At 43.0% G+C, this 18,952-nt stretch overlaps 1 protein-coding gene across 2 annotated transcripts in view; it reads left to right on the forward strand.

Annotated features, from left to right (window-relative positions):
• The window catches only part of WWC1 (WW and C2 domain containing 1), a 203,259-nt gene that overhangs the window by 183,384 nt on the left and 923 nt on the right, over window positions 1-18,952 (forward strand). The window contains exons 18-22 of one of the 2 annotated variants that reach the window (XM_006884327.1): window positions 2,366-2,489; window positions 3,788-3,952; window positions 12,246-12,346; window positions 15,255-15,498; window positions 18,503-18,624. In XM_006884327.1, coding sequence (XP_006884389.1) covers window positions 2,366-2,489; window positions 3,788-3,952; window positions 12,246-12,346; window positions 15,255-15,498; window positions 18,503-18,624 — 756 coding nt within the window. The remainder of the gene's footprint in view (window positions 1-2,365; window positions 2,490-3,787; window positions 3,953-12,245; window positions 12,347-15,254; window positions 15,499-18,502; window positions 18,625-18,952) is intronic. The other variant, XM_006884328.1, reaches the window with a different exon arrangement.

An 18,952-nucleotide genomic window follows, 5' to 3' on the forward strand; every position in this document is an offset into this window, starting at 1 on the left:
ATGGGCTACAGGTTCTAATTTATGAAGAAGATAAAAGACTACAGCCTTCAATATGGATTATATCTCACCATCAATAAAATAAAAATCCTTGCCATTAGACTAATGGGCAACATCAAAATTGGTGGAGAAAACATTGAAGTTGTCATGATTTTATTTTCCTTGGATCCACAGTCGACATTCATGATAACAGCAGTCAAGAAGTCAAAAGATGCATTCGACTGGGGAAAGCTGCTGTCATGGATCTCTTTAAAGCACTAAAGAGTAAAGATGTCTGTTTAAAGACAGGTGCGCTTGGTCCAAGACAAACTATTTTCAGTTACTTCCTGTGCATCTGAAAGTTGGAGAATAAGGAAGATCAAAGGACATTCAGTGCTTTTGAATATACCATGGACTGCCAAAAGAGAAAAAAAAAATCTGTCTTAGAGGAAGGGCAACCTTAGAGTTAAGGGTGGTGAAATTTTATCTCACATACTTTAGGCACGTTATCAAGAGGGCCAAGTCCTTAGAAAGAGACATCATGGGAAAGGTCAGCAAAGAGAAGAAGGCCCTTAATGAGCTGGACTGACATAGTTACTGCAGCAGTGGGCTGGAGCACAGTGGACATCATGAAAATGGCACAGAATAAGGGTGGGTTCTGATCTGTTGTTCATAGGGGTGTTCAGAGTCATACTCAACAAGAAAAAATGGGACCTAACAACCAAAGCAAAAATTCTGACATAGTTCACACAAAGAAATACATGAAATGGTCAATAAATACGTGAGAGCATCCCCAACAGAGAAATGCAAATTAAAACCACAAGGAGATGCCACTAGAGACCCAGTAGAATGCCCAAATATAAGACTATCACTACTAAGTGTATGTGAGGAACATAAACGCTCATACCATAGCAGGAATGCAAAATACACAACTATTTGAAAAGTGCCTGTCAAGTTCTTGCAAAAATAAATTTACACTTATATGACCCAGCTTCTGAGTCAGAGTCTATTCAATGGCACATAACAACTTAGCAATTCTACTCTTTAAATCTAAGAGAACTGAAAATATATCTACACAAATACTCAATAGGAGTTCTATTCATAATGGCTAGAAAATGGACACTATCCAAATACTTATGTCCTGGTGAATGGCTTAACAGATTGTAGTATATCCTTCCAGTGGAATATTAGTTGTCATGGAGTCAATTCCAGGTCATAACGACCCATGTGTGTCAGTGTGTCACAGTAGATCTGTGTTCCATAGGACTCTCAGTAGCTGATTTTTCAGAAATAAGTTGCCAAGCCTTTCTTCCAAGATGCCTTGCATGGAACTGAACCACTAATTAGCAGCCAAGCACATGAAGCATTTGCACCTCCTAGGGAATCCCAGGAGACTGTTAGTCAACTACTGAAAAGAGCAACCCACTGGCACAAGTAGCAATGTGGGTGAATCTCAGAAATAACGATACTGAGTGGAAGAGTAGAACTCAGATATAAAAGAGCACACACACTGTTTGATTTCATAGATGTCGAAATCTAGAAAAAGCTAATCTGTACAGACAGATCATTGCTAGGGCTGAAGGCTCGAGTAGGCTGGAGGCTCGAGTTGGGAGGATCAAAGTGGGAATAGGTCGTAGACGTGATTATGATAGTGTTTGCTATGTCTTGATTGTGGCAGTGTTTGCAAAGATTACTTATTTTCTTTTTCATTGCCATTCAGTTGGAACCAAATTCACAGCTGAACTTATAGTTTGAGGTTTTCAGAAGCTGTCAAATCATATGAGGAAAAGCTTGCCCATTTATCTCCTGCCAAACCTGGTGGATTTGAACCGCCAGAGGCATCATCTTAGGGTGAGCAGTGCAACCCCTCTGTGGACTGTGCCACCAGAGCTCCCCATATTAATAACAGAGATCAATGTGACAAACTATAAAGTTGATGTATTTTATTATAAAGTGAAACCTGCAAAAGCCTGAACATGAATAAGGCAGAGCCCTGTCAGAGAAGAAAGATTCCACTAATAATTTATTAAGTGCTGTTACATTGTGGGGTTAACAATCAATGTCACAAACCAAATTGTGTATCAAAAGTTGAATGGAAAACTAATTTACTCTATAAACTTTCACTCAAATCACAATTTTTTTAAGTTAGAAAATAATAGAACTATAGTCAAACCATATACTGCCCAAGACAAAAAAAACAAAACTTGTAAGAAAACAAGTCTTTCCTATTGAGTTATATATAGTGAAGCTCTCACTAGAATGAGCTTTTTTTTTTTTTTTCGTTTTCCCCCATGACTGCTCTGAGTCCTGAGAAGGCAGGCCACTTAAAGGCAGATCAGTTGAAGCAGAGTGGTCTCTGAGTGGTTGACAGAGCTCTTTGTCGTCACAGGAGGTATGATGAGGAAACCAGCGAGAATGAGGCAGCCCCAGAGGAGGAGGAGGGAGTAGGAGAGGAAGATGTGTTCGCTGAGAAGCCCTCACTGGATGTGGACCCGTGCCTGGAAGCAGTAAAGGTAGGGGGAGGTCCAGGGAGCCAGTGAGGGGAGGGGTACATCAGGGTAGCAGTCCTCAACCCTTGGAACCTGGGAAGTCCGCAGAGGTTTGGGGCTGAATCTCATCCTCCAGAGTCAAGGGACAGCTTTCAGATGGAGTTACCTGCAGAAGGTTCTGTGGGAGTGTCCCTGCCTGTTCACTGGATCATTTCAGTGATAGCATGCCAGTGGAGGCAAACTTTGCCCTTTCGTCTCTTCTGCCCTCTGAAATCCCGTTTCCCTGGACAGAACTCAAATTTTGTAGTCAGAGAGGTCTTAAGTTCAAATCCTGCTTCATCTATCCCCCAACTGTGTAATCTTATGCAGCTCACTTCCTCCTTCTCGAGCCATACTCACCAGCCACTGTGGAAGACAGATTTCAGCCTTGGAAATCCTGTGGGGTGGTTCTGCTCTATGCTGTGGAGTTGCTCTGAGTCAGAATCGACTCAACAACAATGGGTTAAAAAGGGAACAGTAAGACTGATTTTGCAGTTGGGTTCTAAGACCCAAGTACAATAGGGAAAGCCAATCCAGTCAGGTTCTCTGGGATTCTGCTGTGTCGTACCAAGATTACTTATGACAACAGCATTGCCTCCCCAGAAGATCTATTTTCCTACCAGCTTGCCTCCTGAAAGGAACACCCAGTTATGTTTAAGCAGAACACCTGCTTGTGGAGGAGCAAGGCCCCAAGAGGAGAACCTGGGGCCCTCTCACTGCTCCACACTAAGAGGGTACTCCCCAGCCAGAAGGCTTTTTCAAAATTGTGCACAAGTTCTTAAAGGCTAACAGAAGCCTTACACTTCGGGGTTTGTGGTGTTGTATTTTGTTGTGACAGCTAACCTCAAGACTCAGTTTTTAAGAACCAGGCTTGTTGACTGCCTTCCTAATTCTGAGAGTTTCTGCTGTGGAGGCCTTGGCTGTATTTCTACCAAAATGTGATCAGCACACAGGTCTTCAGGATATGAAGTTCAGGCATGAATACATGCATCACCTCTGCTGATAACATGATTTTGTGGGTCTAAACGTGCTCCCACCAACTCCAACTCACAGTGCTATTAGAAAGGGAACTGGTATGCGTGACCTCCGCACCCTCCTGGCAGGGCAGGCTGAGCTGAATTAATCATACAGGGTAGGACTGAAAAGGCCCCCAACTGTGTCTGTAGACCAAAGGTGGGGGCAAGGAATAGACGGGATCTGGGAGTGTACCTCATTGGTCTCACATGAATGGCTGAGGACTTAAGGTAACTGGTGGCTTCAGGGTTTTATGACTTCTTCCTCAGGTGGACAAAGAAACCAACACAGAGACCCCAGTCCCATCTCCCACCGTGGTGCGGCCAAAGGACCGGCGAGTAGGCACCCCATCCCCAGGGCCATTTCTTCGAGGGAGTACCATTATCCGTTCTAAGACCTTCTCCCCTGGACCCCAGAGCCAGTATGTGTGCCGGGTAAGTGTATGTCACTGTCCTCCACCCCAGGGCACCACTTCTCGGGGTCACAGCGCGGTCTCAGCCTCGCACAGTACTGGGTGCAAATCCCAATACCTCTCCTTCTCACTGCCTGGGTTGCCAATGAGGTTCAGTTTCCTCACCTAGAGTTAAGAGAGCAGCTTCAGGGATTGTTTTTAAGGCTCTGGCTAGTTAAAGTTTGGAAAGGACTCAGTAGCCAGTCCATGGTCAGTGGATTTCATCGTCATCATCATTATTATTACTATTATGCACTCTCTACCTCCTCCCTGTCCACACCTTGCCCTTCCTTACCATTTGCTGTGTCCACTAACTATTCAAGAACAGTTTCTGCCTTTTTTCTGTGCCTTTTTGTTTCTATCCCTGGAGAGTTCCCTGTGTGCAGCTGGAGGTCGCATAATGGCAACAGATAAGCTTTATTTAGTGACAAGTTTTAGTTTTTCCATTCAATTCATTGTATTTGAAAATTAGGAAAAGCTGCCGTGGATTATTTACCAACATTTCACAATTAGAAGAGGAAGTATAAAAATCATGTTTCACATGTAATTCTAGTTTCTCTTGGAAAAAATCGACTCTCTGGCATAACAGGTAACATATGCTGCCACAGCCACCCTCCGCCTGGGCCGGAGCAGTGGTGGCAACAGCCTATAGATGAAAGAAGGGAGAGGAAGTACTTCAGATCACTCTGGCCTCTGCCTGGCCCTCTTTACCTAGTTGAGGTTTCCACCTGCTCTGTGGGCCTCGTTGGTTATTTAAAACCTGCTCTAGGTTTCCATTCCATCATACCTTCATCTTGTGATCCTAATCTTCGTTTTCCTAAGCCGCTTTCCTTCATTCTACAGCAGGTGAAGGGTTTGAGTACTTACCAAGTTTGAAGCTGTCGTGCCTAGTTGTTGGAGACATAGCAAGACTCTGCTGCCTACCTTTTTCTGCCAGGAAAGATACACATTTATTGCCTGAGTCTAGACTTCCATGGTATATCTGTGAACATAGTTTCCTCCCTCCACCATATAGTAAAGGAGTTTGGGTGGCAAAGTGAGTAGGGAGTTGCTCTGCAGATATAAAGGCAGTGCCTCTTGTGGTGTGGATCCATCAGCGTTTCTGCTATGGGGCAGTCCCCTCCTGCACGATTTATGGCTTCAGAAAACCCTCAGGATGGTCAGCAATATGTCAGTTCTGACCGAATGCCTGTGAGTTGAGTTTGACCCTAAGCTATTGAACAGTAAATGGAAGTATAAAATATTTAAAAGACTTGTGGAGCTTTGCCTCTATCAACTGGCACCCTAATTTTCCTATTGTTATGGAGAGAGACATGGAGAGCAAAGTAACTGAGTATTTGGTACCCAAGGCTTTCAGTTATAACACTGAGAAGCTAACTTCTGCATAACATAAGCATTTTCATTTATGTACTAGTGCTTATCAAATGTTATTACTCTCACGGCAACCCCAAACACAGTGGAAGGAACCCCGCAGCTCCTGCCCCGTTGCTGTGAGTGCTTGCAGATTGTTCTGTGGTGCAGGTTGTACTTTCTCAGGTTTTCCTCAGCTGATTTTCTGAAGGGATCACCAGACCTTTCCTCCTAGTCCATCTTTGTCTGGATACATCAAGCATCACAGCCACACTCAAGCCCCGTTGGTGGACCATGTGTGGCTGCTGAATGGAGATTGACTCGAATCCCAAGTCTCTGCATGGAAGACAAGAATCCTGTTCCTTACCTCCCACTGCACCTCTTTAGTCAAACTTATTTTCATACCATTGAGTCGGTTCTGACTTATAATGACCCTCCATCAGGCTTCCAAGGCTGTAAATCACACCTGGAGGAGCCTTCTCGCCACATTTCTCCCTTGGAGCCACTAGTGACTTCAAACTGCAGGAGACATACAGCCTTGGGGTTAGAAGCAAAATGCTATATAAACCACGCCCCCAGTGCTTTTTATTGCCACCGAAACAGACCCTGCGAGCCCTCCTAGCAATAGCATAGCCCAACCACCGTGTCAGATCGCTAATTGTTTATGGTTATGGGCTTCTGAAAAGATAATGCAAACACAGTATGTGTGGGCTATGCATCTTGTAAAAGGAGTAGGATTTCAAAAAAAAAAGGAGTAGGATTTCCTGTAATCACTGAACGTGACGTTGGGGAATTCCTGAATGGCAGGTGAAGGATCTTGCAATTAAGCCAGCTCACAGCTGAAGATGAGAAAAAGCCAATCAGTGTTTCCAAAGTGAATCATTGGAAGGATTTAGGCAAGCTCTTAGGATAATAGAGAAAGCCCTCTGTTTTTGCTAAAATTATTGCCTTTATGAACGTGCCTTTGAAATCAAACACAAAAGGTAGAAAGTTGCTCATCAGGGAAATCATACCAAAGAAATTCATGTTCGAGTCATTCTTTTGTTAAAAAAAATATCAAAATTAGAATGTAGTTTGAATTTTATTAAGTGGAAAATATAAAACAGACTAGTTTTTATAAAATGTCTTTGTTTTCAAAGATGTAATCAAACTCTCCTCTCCAGTATTTACTATAAATTCTGTACCTTGCTTAAAAGATTCGCATTAAGAGACATCTATACCATCCTTGGCACAACAGTGAGCATTGCACGTATTTCGGTATCTCTGTCACTTAGGATAGGGAGCTCTGTCTGCTGACTTAGCACTAACCAACTGAAAGGCAGACTCTAGTGTTTGAATCCACCTGCTACTCTATGGGAGAAAAATGGACAGCTCCTCTTGTGAAGTTCACTGCCTCTGGAAGCCTAGCTGAGGATTAGCTTTGAGTCTTAGTTCCAACTCTATGGTACGTAACAGCAACAACATCGTTAGTTAGGGTAAAGACACATTGCTAGTTCTGTGGTAGAATTCTCTCTCACCTCTCATGGGGAGGCTCAGATTTAGTTCCCAGCCAGGTTTTAGACATGGGTAACCACATCTGTCTGTCCCTGGAAGCTTTCATGTTGCTCTGATAATGAGTAGGTTTCTGTGAAACCTCAAGACAGGCAGACTAGGAAGAAAGACCTGACGATCTGCTTCTGAAAAGCAGCTGATTAAAACCTGTCCACAACAGTCCATATGCAGCCCATCACAGTATGGTGAAGGATCAGGTGAGGTTTCATTTCCTTGCTCACAGGGTTGCCCTCAGCCAGGGCCAACTTGGTGGCCACTAACAGCAATGTAGGTTAAAGTGCTTTCTTTTCCACAAGACTGCAAATTAAGACACTCAAAATCAATATGACCCCATTCCACAGGCAGTAAGGTACAAGTCTTTTTTAATATTAACTCCTGTGATAATTTATTGAGACACACTTTATACTTTTAGTTATTGTCTGGTAGCTTTGCATTGTGTAGGGGAGGAAGTATGTTGAAAGGCATACCCAGGACACTTAAGCCAGGACAAGGGTTTTATCTTTTCCTGAGCCATAATGAAGGAAGGTGGGGAGCAAAGTCCCACAACTAACATGACACCATTGGTACCATTTACTATAGAATAAAGGCAAGTGGACTGACCTAAGAATGGGTAGAAAAATAGGATCACAGGTGAAAGTGTGCTGGAACAGAGGCCTGTGTTCTTTAGTCCATGTCCTTTAGTCCATGTTCCTGAGTTGGTCTCCTTTACGACATCATGCTGGGAAAAATACAGGCTCAGCATAAGGGGAAGAAGACCTTCAGCAAGATGGGTTGGCACAGTGACTGTAACAATGGACTCGAGCATCGCAGAGATCATGAAGGTGCTGCAGGAGAGGGCAACGTTCAGATCTATTGTTCACAGGGTCGCTAGAATCATGATGTGCTTCATGGCACTAACAACAATACTGATCTATGAGAGTGCAGATAATTACTGTACTCCTGATAGCGCTCCTGTAACACCTGGGCATTTAACACCTTCATAATCAACAGCAGGGCTATCAGATTTCGTGGTCTACTTGTTTTCATCTAACAGATGGAGCCCTTATAGGTGTTCTTTTCCCTAAGCTAACTCCTGGTAGCCTGTCTCTGCCTTCGTTTTCCTAGCTAGGGAAAGGAAATAACATCAAACCAATAAGATTTATACCATGTCTGAGATAATCTATTTTTATATGAGAAAACATTAAATTCTTGGTGAATAGCAACAAGGGTCTTAAAAGCTTATGAACTTTGTACCCCCAATATGTTTTTTCCAATAAAAAAATATTAAAAAAAAAAGCTTATGAACTTATCTAAGGTTCAACTATGGTCTCTCCTTGTATGGAACAAAGAAAAGAAGAGGTGTATAAAAACAATTAGGCCAAAGGACAACTGACCCATGACTTCAATTTCCATGTTCTGAGACCAGAAGACCTAGATGGTTCCCAGCTACCACCACTGACTACTCTAAAAGAGCTCTCAATAGATAGATGTTGCATTGAATGGTGGACAGGTGAAATAAAACTCAAAATCAAAAAAGAGGCAGGCATTCTGGCCTCTTAGGGACTGGTGAGACCCCTCAGACAATGCTATTAGTTACCCTTCTAACCTGGAACAAAACTCCTCCCTGTCACCCAACTTTCAGCCAAGCTATAGACAGACCTTTCAGGTGACCAGTCACACCAGGCAGGCAGGCATTCCTTAGAGGAACCAGAAGGGCAGTCAAAAGAGCTGCACTGACCCGAGATAAAGCCCTGGAAGGTAGGAAGGGAGAGGATAGAAAGACTAATGGAAATGAGAGCTACAGGGAAGAAATGGGAAGGGTGTGAATACATTGTGGATATAATAATTTTATAAAACAAAGTGTGTATTAATGGTTGAATGGATAACCAATTCTCTTTGTAAACTTTCACTCAAATCACAGTTGTAGAAGAAAAAAATTGAGTTCAAGAACTACTGCAGCTTTCATAGGTATTTTACGACACAAACTATATTTTTTTTAAAATTTTATTATTTTTTGTGCATTGTACCGTCAAATCAGATCTGACTGGTACAGGAGGAGATTGTCCCTCCTTCTGCAGCAGAGCATCTGGTGGATTCAAACCAGGCACATCTGGAATTGCAGAGCAGCTTCTTGCCACTAGGCCACCAGAGCTCCCTACAAACTATAAGGATGAATGATAGTGGGCATAGGTATTTTGGTTTTATAAAACACATAGAAATGATAGTATAAAACACAATGTGAATGAGGAATGTGTGAAATACAGTGGGTATGAATGAAACACAATGTATATGTATTTTGTATGCAAACCAATATAAAATTTTTAAAAATACTTATTTTTTAAAAAAAGGAGTGGATGAATAAATGAACACAAAAACATGAGGGAAAAAAAGGCTGAATTGTCCTGTTCATATCTGAGTTGGTATTCGAACCTGGTGCCACAGTAGTTAAAGCACTTGACTGCTTACCAAAAGGTTAACTTGAACCAGCCAGCCATTCCAAAGATGCAGCCTTCTGCCTTCATAAAGATCACAGGCTTAGAAACCCTATAGGACAGTTATACTCTGTCCTAAGGGTCACCATGAGTCAGAATTTACTGAACAGCAGTGAGTTTTTCTTCTTTTGTTTGGTTTACAACACGTGTTCAAAGTCCTAATAGTACAAATAGTTAAGTGCTCAGCTGTCATTCAGAAGGTTGACCGGCAGATGCACCCAGCAGTTCTGCTGGAGAAAAGCCTGGCAGTCTGCTTCCATAAAAACCGTAAGATGACAGTGCAGTTCCGCTGGATCACAGGCTCACTATGAGCCGATGGCACTTAACAACAACATGCCAGATAATCTGCAAGAGCTGCCTTTGAATGAGAACAACATAGAATAAAGTTCCCTTCTGATAGGAGAGCCAGCCAGTCCTTTGATGTGAATCCACCAGTTGTCAGGAAGGACCACATCTCAGTCTGCACTTTAGTTTTATCTCTGAACCACAGGTGCAGCCAGATAGAGAGGACATTGAACCCCTGTTCCAGTGTGCCCCAGCTCTGTGCTTGTAAAGGGCTTCTGACTCTTGAGGCCTCAGTTCCCTCATGCCTTATGACTTTCTGAGGATTAAACAGGAAACTTCAAGAAAACATTTGGAACAAACATCAAAGGTGATCAGTCCCTGTGTCTGATGATTGTCACTGTTACTCCACATCGTGTTCTACTGGGGCTTTCGCTTGCACGGTCGCTGCTTCATCAGCGAAGTCCCCAGGGTTACTGTGTTCATCAACTTAGCAGGACTATTAATGCCATTATCATTAATGATTATTAATAACCACAAGAATGATGCTACTAACAGCTCCTCAGGAGAGACTTGCAGCAGTGAGCTGACAGCTGAGAGAACAAGCAGGCTGTGTGGCACCAGCGTGTGGTACTGTACCAACGTGGGAACTTCATTCTAGAAAGCAGCCCCCTCCCCGACATGTTGTCCTTCTTCTCCCTCTCCAGTCCCTCTCTGGGGAACACATGCAGGCCTATCTTGACACAGCCATAATCTTTGGTATAAATGGAGATACATCAATAGCAATAACCAGATAATTGAAGGGAGGGATCCCTATTTGCTTCATCTCCTCCAAGGAGATAATCCCTGAAAATTTGCCATTTTAAGTGTACAATTCAGCAGCACTAAAAATATTTAGTAGGCTATACCACCATCATGTTCCACATTTTTCCTGGTTTTTCCTTTTGTGTTGTTTTGTTTCAAATCCCTCTTGAGAGTGTCTCCATGGAACCAATAAAAGTGAGGCTCTCTGGGAAGACTGAAAGGGTAAATATAAATAGGCCTTTGTGTCTAAAACCAAACCCATTGCCTTCAAGCATATTCCACTTCTTAGTGACTCTACTGACAGGGCAGAGCTGCCCTGTGGTATTTCCAAGGGTGTCTTACAGATTCTCCAACAGAATGGTTTATGAATTTGAACCACCAACTTTGTGGCACTTAATTTCTGCCCCACCAGGACTCTGAGACTGCCCAATAAACCCCAAGACCTGTTGTTCTCATGTTTCCAATTCATAGTAACCTTGTGTTTTACAGAACAGAAATCTCTGGAAGTAGATCACCAGGCCTTACTTCACCAGTGCTACTGGGAAGTTCATATTCCCACAGTTTAGATTAGCAGAAAAGCATTAAATATGTACACCACCCCAGGCCTTTTGTAGAAGATCCAGGGGACACAATTCTCGCCCTTGAGTGCACTACCTGGTGTCAAGTCCTAGTTGTGTTGTTGTGTGGTTGATAGGTACCATAGAATCAATGAATTCCTTCTGTGCAGCCCTCTTACCTTGGGGAGCCTGTGTAATCCCTGAGTCTCTGTCTCCTCATTTGGAAAACAGTTAGGTGTTCTTATCATAGGAGATTGTTTAAGGATTGAACAACATATTACAAGTATGATATGTAACAGCATCCATCATGCAAAAGCAAAGTGAAGCCTATTACTGTAGAGTTCAATTCCTAATGACCCAGGAAAACAGACCAGAGCTCCCATAGAGATTCGAAGATTATAATCTTTACAGGTGCAAACTTCCACATCTTTCTGCCCTTTTTAATTCAAACCACTTACCTTTCAGGAAGCAGCTGAGCACCAGTGTTTTTTGTTTTGCTTTTTTTCTTAAGGTAGAAGGTATCAATGCTTCTTACATCTCACATGTTGTTATTGTTGTTGTTGTTGTTATGTACCATCAGGTCAGAACCAACTCATAGCTGACCCTCCAACAGGTTTTCAGAAGCTATATATCCCACCCTGGATGAGATGGATTGATAGAGTAACCGGGGTGATGGGGTTGGTGTGTTGGAGTCAGTGAGACTGGCTCAGAACAGAGAAGGTTTCAGAGCTGCTGTTCATAGGGTCACTATACATCTCAGGCGACTCAAATGGCACATAACAGTAACATACTATGACAGGTTTGGAAGCAGGAGTGGCATCCACTTCCTAAACAACATGCCTCCGGAAACTTTATGAACTTTGATAAATGTCAATAGTTGTAGAGAAGGGCTTCAGGCCTTTTGTTCATAGCGTCACTATGAGTCATGCTTGACTTGAAGGCAATCAGCAACAGCATATGTCTCAGGAGAGGAGATTGCTCATCTTTCTCCCTTGGAGCAACGAGTGCATTTGAACCCCGTGCCTTCCAGTTGGCAACACAACTCCTTACCACTCAGCCACCAGGGCTCCCTTGCATCTCACATAGATATACTAAATAAATATTTACCTGTAGAAAGAGAAAGGTCAGAATAAAACTCACGTCTTGCCGTATTTGCAGACTGAGAAGCAGGATTAGGCCGAGTGGAGGCTTGACCCAGAACACCTTCCAGAATGCACTGTGGCCCTGATGCTTATGGATTCCCTCAACTTTTCTCTTGCAGCTGAACCGGAGTGATAGTGACAGCTCAACTCTGTCCAAAAAACCACCATTCGTGCGGAACTCTCTAGAACGGCGCAGCGTCCGGATGAAGCGGGTGAGTAACTTCAAAGTTATATGTATGGCTTCTACACCTAGGTTTCCCCTATCCCGTCCACAACGCCCTGGTCCCTGGCCATTTCTCTTTAGTCACTGGTTTGGAGAATATTCCTCTCGGAAGCATGCTGGTATTTGTGCAGGTACTAGGGAAGGTAACAGAAGGTAGATATAACATTATTATCAAGAAGAACAAGAGATAAGACATTAGGAGTGTGAGAATTTGGCCTTGTCTTCCTGGATAGAAACTGGAATTATTGAAAACAAAGCAACTGAAATGTCATGGTCATCCTTAGCATGTCTGCTTTGATGGGAGCTTGCGCCCTGTGAAATTCTATGCAGATGTCTCCCACCTCACTGACTGCCACATGTTCTGATAACCCTGTGTGTCAGGGACAGCTGAGAACAGCATTGCCGCAGCGTGGAGAGGTTTAAAGAGCTTCTTTCAAACTAGCTGGTGATACACAGGGACAGGGGCCACTGCAGGCTGCCCCTGCAGAGAAGCCTTGTGTATCGTTACGGAATCTCAGCCGAGGGGTAAAGAGCAGGGCGGTGGTGTTCAGCCAAGGACCAACACTTAATTCTGTCTGTTATAGCCAGGGCTGGCCTTTCAGCACAGACTTTAAAGCAGGCTACTGAGTTTGGAGAATCTGAAGCAACAGAGGGGCCAAATGTCAGAAAGAAATTACGTAAAATGTAGGCTAGAGAAGGGGAGTTCTTCTCTGCGCCTTTGCAGACCTGCCTGTTGACAGCATGCTGAGCATGGATTAAGGCCATCCATTAGGAATCCCTTCCCCCAGCTAAAGTGGAAGAGAGTGGATGTGGGGGATCGTGGCCATGGCCTCAGGTGGCAGAGAGGACCAGCTGCGCAGTCCAGGTCTCCACTCCGTCCCTACTATGGAATCTCTTAAATGTCAGGAGTCCCCCAGATGTTTGGCAGAACTCATTTTCCTTTATTTTCCTGGTAGGTGCTGGCCAGGAGCCACTTTTGGCTCCTAGAGGCCACTCTCTGGCCTTTGACATGTGGCCCTTTTCCCTAACGTGACTATTTGCTTTTTGTCTCTAGAAAGGGACTCATTTTAAGTCCCTCTTTTAAGAGTCCTGGGCTTTGCCTGATTAAGTCAGGCCCACCCAGGATAATCCCTCTTTTTCATTTACTCAAAATTACTTGATTTGTAATCTAATCATGGTGTTATGACTATAATATTCACAATTCACAAGCTCCGCATATATTCAATGAAAGGATATTATAGGATATATATACCCAAACCAAAAGCAAACTACTGCCAATGAGTTACTTCCTAGAAACAGAGTAGAATTGTCCCATAAAGTTAGCAGAGCTATAACTCTTTACAGGAATACACTGCCACATCTTTCTCCATTGGAGCAGCTGGTAGTTTCAAAGCGCTGGCTCCTCAGCTACTGTCAGGTGCTTTAACCACTGTGCAGCCAGCATACCTATGGTGTATATAGACCAGGGAGTAGAAATCTAATGGGCTGCTGAGTTAGAATCCTGCCTTCCACAGTCATTTAATTTAAATATTTTTTTTAATTATTACTATTTTATTGGTAGAAATGGAAGAATTGGTGATTACATTAATCAGGCTCTTTCCCATGCATGTAACTGAAGACTAACCCCAATACAGTTTAAAAAGTAAAACAAGAAGCATATTCACTCATTTAATGGAAAAGTCCAAGATGTTGGAGTAGCTTCAGGTGTGGATTGATCCAGGTGTCAACCAATGCCATCTGGTTTCAGTTTTCCTTGTCTAGAACTGTTCTCTCCATGTAGCTTAATGCTTAAAGGATACTCTCAGAAAAACCACTTTATCTTGCCAAGGTAGCAGTCTTTGTATGAAGAAATGGCCTTACTTTCCAAGTACCAGGGACATGGGGGGCGGGGTGGGGAGGGAAGGAAGCCAGAACTGTGTTTTATTGACTGGGCCTAGATAAACATGCTCATCTCAAAATCATCACTGAAATTCCGATTGGCTAAAATTAGGGTAAGACATCCCTATCCCTGAAGCCCACCCATTACACACCATTGAGATTGAGATTAGAGATAAGATTGCTGCTACAGAAAGAGTGGTTACTGAAAGATGCTACACAGGGTGAAATAAGAGGTCCCTTACAAAACAAACCCAGAAAATGTGACTTCTGTCCTCAAGGGAAGAAAGAGAAGCTAGATCAGCATTTAGGAAACAACTTAAGAACAGAATAGAGACTGAAGTCCATACGCTCTGAATGCACTGAAAGCCAGGAAGTTGGCACAGTGCACTGAAACAACGGCTCACTGGCCAGCTGTGTGGGTTGGGATCTCCTACTTACTAGCTATGTGACTTCCCTCTGTGAGCGTCATCTGTACATTGAGGAAGATGCGACTTCATGATGACATTGGTCTCTGACACATAGCAAACCATGTACAGTGAGCGGAAGGAAACCCTTTCCATTCCTACACCCATCCTCACAGCCAGTCATGCTGAAGTTCATTGCCGTAGTCACTGTGTCAGTCTATCTTGTTGAGAGTTCCTTATTCTCTCACCTTCAACTCTTCCAAGCATGATGTCCTTTCCTAGGGACACCTCACGCACAGGATGGTAAAATGAGGTCAGGAAAGTAAAGCTCTTTGCACCACACCTGGAGCCTAAGAACCACTTCAAAACCCCTCTACCAGTCAGATCCGATTTGACAGTACACACACAAAAAACAATTAAAAAAATTTTTTTAAATTAAAAAGAAAGAAACACTTAACAACCAGAAGCTGTGTAAGAGGGAGAATCCAAGTCAGGCTTTTAGGGGGAGTATGAACCTGTTTCTGAAGGAGCAGGAGCCTGCAGCTTAATAGAAGATATTTACAGCCTTGGGAAAAAAGGATGACTTGGGTGATTAGGGTGCCCTTATAATGGACCAAAACTCTGCCCTCACAGCCTTCATCAGTCAAATCCCTGCGTGCAGAGCGTATGATCCGCACCTCGCTGGACCTCGAGCTTGACCTGCAGGCCACAAGGACCTGGCATAGCCAGCTGACTCAGGAGATCTCAGTGCTAAAGGAGCTCAAGGAGCAGCTTGAACAAGCCAAGAGCCATGGAGAGAAAGAGCTGCCACAGGGGTTACGTGAGGACGAGCGCTTCCGCTTGCTGCTGAGGATGCTAGAGAAGAGGGTGAGTGGGTGCCTAAAAGGCAGGGGAGTCGGGAACGTCCTACCCTTGGAGAGGAAAAGTGTTTCCTCCTGCCATCAAGAAAAGAGGTCAGAGCTTTCTGGTCCTGCAGCTCTGTGGGTCACTGTGTATATTCCAGGACTTCTCATTCCAGGCACCCCTTTGCCCCACTGTTGTCAATTTGATCCTGGCTTTGACAAGCAGAGTAGAATTGCTCTGTAGGGTTTCCAGTACTGTAAATCTATCTCCCACAAAGCAGCTGGTGGGTTTGAACTGCTGGCCTTTCACTGACAGACGAGCACTTAACCACTGTACCATCTGCAAGCCCTTAGTATACATGTGATCTTTCAGCCAACATACTTACGGGTAGCTTACTTTCTACCAGAACATACATTCTAACAGAATTAACATAGGACTTCCAACCCACTCCCGTGCAGCCCTAGAACACCTATAAATACAAGCCTGACTAAACCTCTGCCCTGGTGCTAATGGTCACCCATGCCAGCAGTGACAGGCCTTGGCTAGATCGCTGCACACAGCCAGACACAGTGCACTTTACAGAAAGTGTCTGACTGGTTTATTATGAGAACCTATCAGCACCTTTTCTAACCTGAAATCCCAGACCTCAATTCAGGCAATGATGCTTAGAAGGTAACGATGGTTCCAGATTTCTACAGCTTTACTACAGGAAGCTTCAAATTAACTCTGGTAATTCAGAAATTCCGGAATTAATTTTTTTTTACCTCATATACTTATAGCACTATGAGTCATAGTTGAGAGCACTCAATAAGAACATAAACAGGGAGCACTGGTGGCCTTGTAGTAAGGAGTTGCACTGCCAACTGAAGGCAGGAGATTCAAATCCACCAGTTACTCTGCGGGAGAAAGAGGGACAGTTTCCTCCCCTGTGACTTCTTGACTCTGAAAACCTCAGGAGGGTCAGCTGTGAGTTGGTTTCAACTCAACAGCATATAACAACAATATATTTATAAACAGTTATAATAAAAACCTGAAGGGAAAATAGAAAGCTTTTAAAGAGGAAAAAATAATTAAATATATCCCAGATTTAATCGGAGAAAACCCCACTGCTGTTGAATTATTTATGATTCATGGCAACCCACCATCAGCTTTGTAAGGATATAAATCTTAATAGGAGGAGACTACATCATATCTCTCCCTAGGAGTGACTGGTGGATTTAAACCACCAACCTTTTGTTTAGCAGCCCAATCTTCTCTCATAGTTGTGTATTACTTTTATCTTTAAGCTTCCTGGTAACCAAAGTATAAAAGAGAGAAGGAAACAGTACATGTTTGCCCAGATTTAAATAAATAAATAGTGAAGAAAATCTGTATGGTAATGACGTCTACTAAAGAAACATTTCACTGACAGCTTTGTTTAACAAAATTCAGTGTTTGCACAATGCCTTCAAGTATATGACACATAGATATTTTTGATCTGCCTGTGATTTGTTTTCTCAGAAATGCTTACTTAAGTTTGCATCAAGAATAAAGTGCTTACACAGGAGCAATGATTTTGTAAATCACTACCTAACCTGGGAGGGACTGGAAAGCATTATGCTGAGAGAGTTAACTCAGTCCCATAAGAACAAATACTGTGTAAGATCATTATTGTAAAAATAGATAACTAGTAAAACATGTAAGAGGATTTAGGGGGGTGGGGGGAAGCAGAGGGGTGAGGATGGGCAGCCCTGGGTAATCACAGGGTCATACAATTTGATGGGTGGAGGCAGGGGTGGGTTAAGGAAATAGAAAAAGTCTGGTGAGAAAATCAATGTATACAAACTTTGTAAGTAAACCAGTATAAAATTTAAAAATAAAAATAATAAGGTCTTAATATTATATTTAACATTCTTGTGCCTGACTAGATGAATGGCTTATAATTGTTTTCTCACCTTTTCTTGGTCTTTTGACATTAACATAGCTAAGACTTAGGCTCCTTATCTAGAAAAAAGAAATGTTTCAAAGTCCCCCATTCTGGGTCACCCTGTGGCATAGATGGGGTCATACACCATTCTCCCGACAGCCTTCATCTCCTTACTTCTGATCCACATGGTCATTCAGTTCCCAGGGCCTGAAAATCTGGGCACTCGGACAAAGGATATGTTCATTTCAGTGATAAGTCAGAATAAAGTAGATACCAGAGTAGAACAAAAAAGTGACAGTACCTCTTCTCTTAACTCAGATGTGTTTTCATTATCTTATTGTGGCGAAAAAAAAATCTTTTTAAAAAAAAAACCTGACATTTTAATTATTTTTCTAAGTGTATGGTTGAGGCCACATAATTATATTCACTATGTTGTGCAACCAACACCACTGTCTGTTTCTAAAACATTTTCAGTCCCTCTGAAGAGAAATTCAATGCCCTTTCAGCAGTAATTCCCCATTTCCTCCTCCTCTTAGCCCCTGGTAATCACTAATCTACTTCATGCCTACATTTCACTATTCTAGATATTCCATTTTAGTGGGATCATTCGCTGTTTACCTTTCCATACCTGACATATTTTACTCAACATAATGCTTTCAAGGTTCATTCATATTATAGCATGAATTTAGATTTCCTTTTTCTTTATAATTAAACCATTACTGTTGAGTCAGAACTGACTCATAGCTGACCCTCCAGTGGTTTTCTATGACTGTATATCACATGGGAGAAGATTGCCCATCCTTCTCTCATGAAGCCAGTGGGTTCAAAACCTGCAGAAAGACATGGCCTTTGGCTTAGCAGTGCAATTCCCTATGGCCTAGGCTAACAGAGTTTCTTTATGGCTAAATATTATACCAATGTAAATATATATCACATATTTGTTTATCTGTTGATAGACACTTGGTTTCTTTTCACCTTTGGACATTGTGAATCAGACTACAATGAACATTAGTGTCCAAGTGACCTTTAGACCTTTTGACTATAATAGACTCACCATCCCTGATAAAAAGTTTTCCCTGGGGGCTGTCTACTATTTAAGGCCTTGCTTGTTTGGCCCCACAGATGGACCAAGCCGAGCACAAGGGAGAACTTCAGACAGACAAGATGATGAGGGCGGCTGCCAAAGACGTCCACAGGCTTCGAGGTCAAAGCTGTAAGGAGCCTCCAGAAGTGCAGTCTTTCAGGTAAAGCAGTTGGGTACCAGCCAGTTCCCCTTTACCTTCCCTACTAGCCTCGGTCATCTCACAGGCTTGCCGTTCTCATCCAGAGAAGCCCCAGCTCTCTCTGTAACAGATGCATCCTCTGCCAGGCCGTCCCCGGTGATCTATGAGCTCCACAGTGTCTTCCCTTGGCTGTCTTTATCAGTCCCCACACAACTCCAGCTAATTTGTTAAATCCTCTTGTTTAATGAATGAACCACCTGCTCCAGCCTTTCTTCTGAATGTTTCCATCACCGGTAATTGCAGAGGATTGGCTGGATGATAAATAAGCCTGGGGTGACAGATGCTTGCC

Source organism: Elephantulus edwardii, unplaced genomic scaffold, assembly GCF_000299155.1.
Source record: "Elephantulus edwardii isolate Elephantulus edwardi_28Jun2011 unplaced genomic scaffold, EleEdw1.0 scaffold00033, whole genome shotgun sequence".
In the NCBI taxonomy this organism is placed as follows: Eukaryota; Metazoa; Chordata; class Mammalia; order Macroscelidea; family Macroscelididae; genus Elephantulus; species Elephantulus edwardii.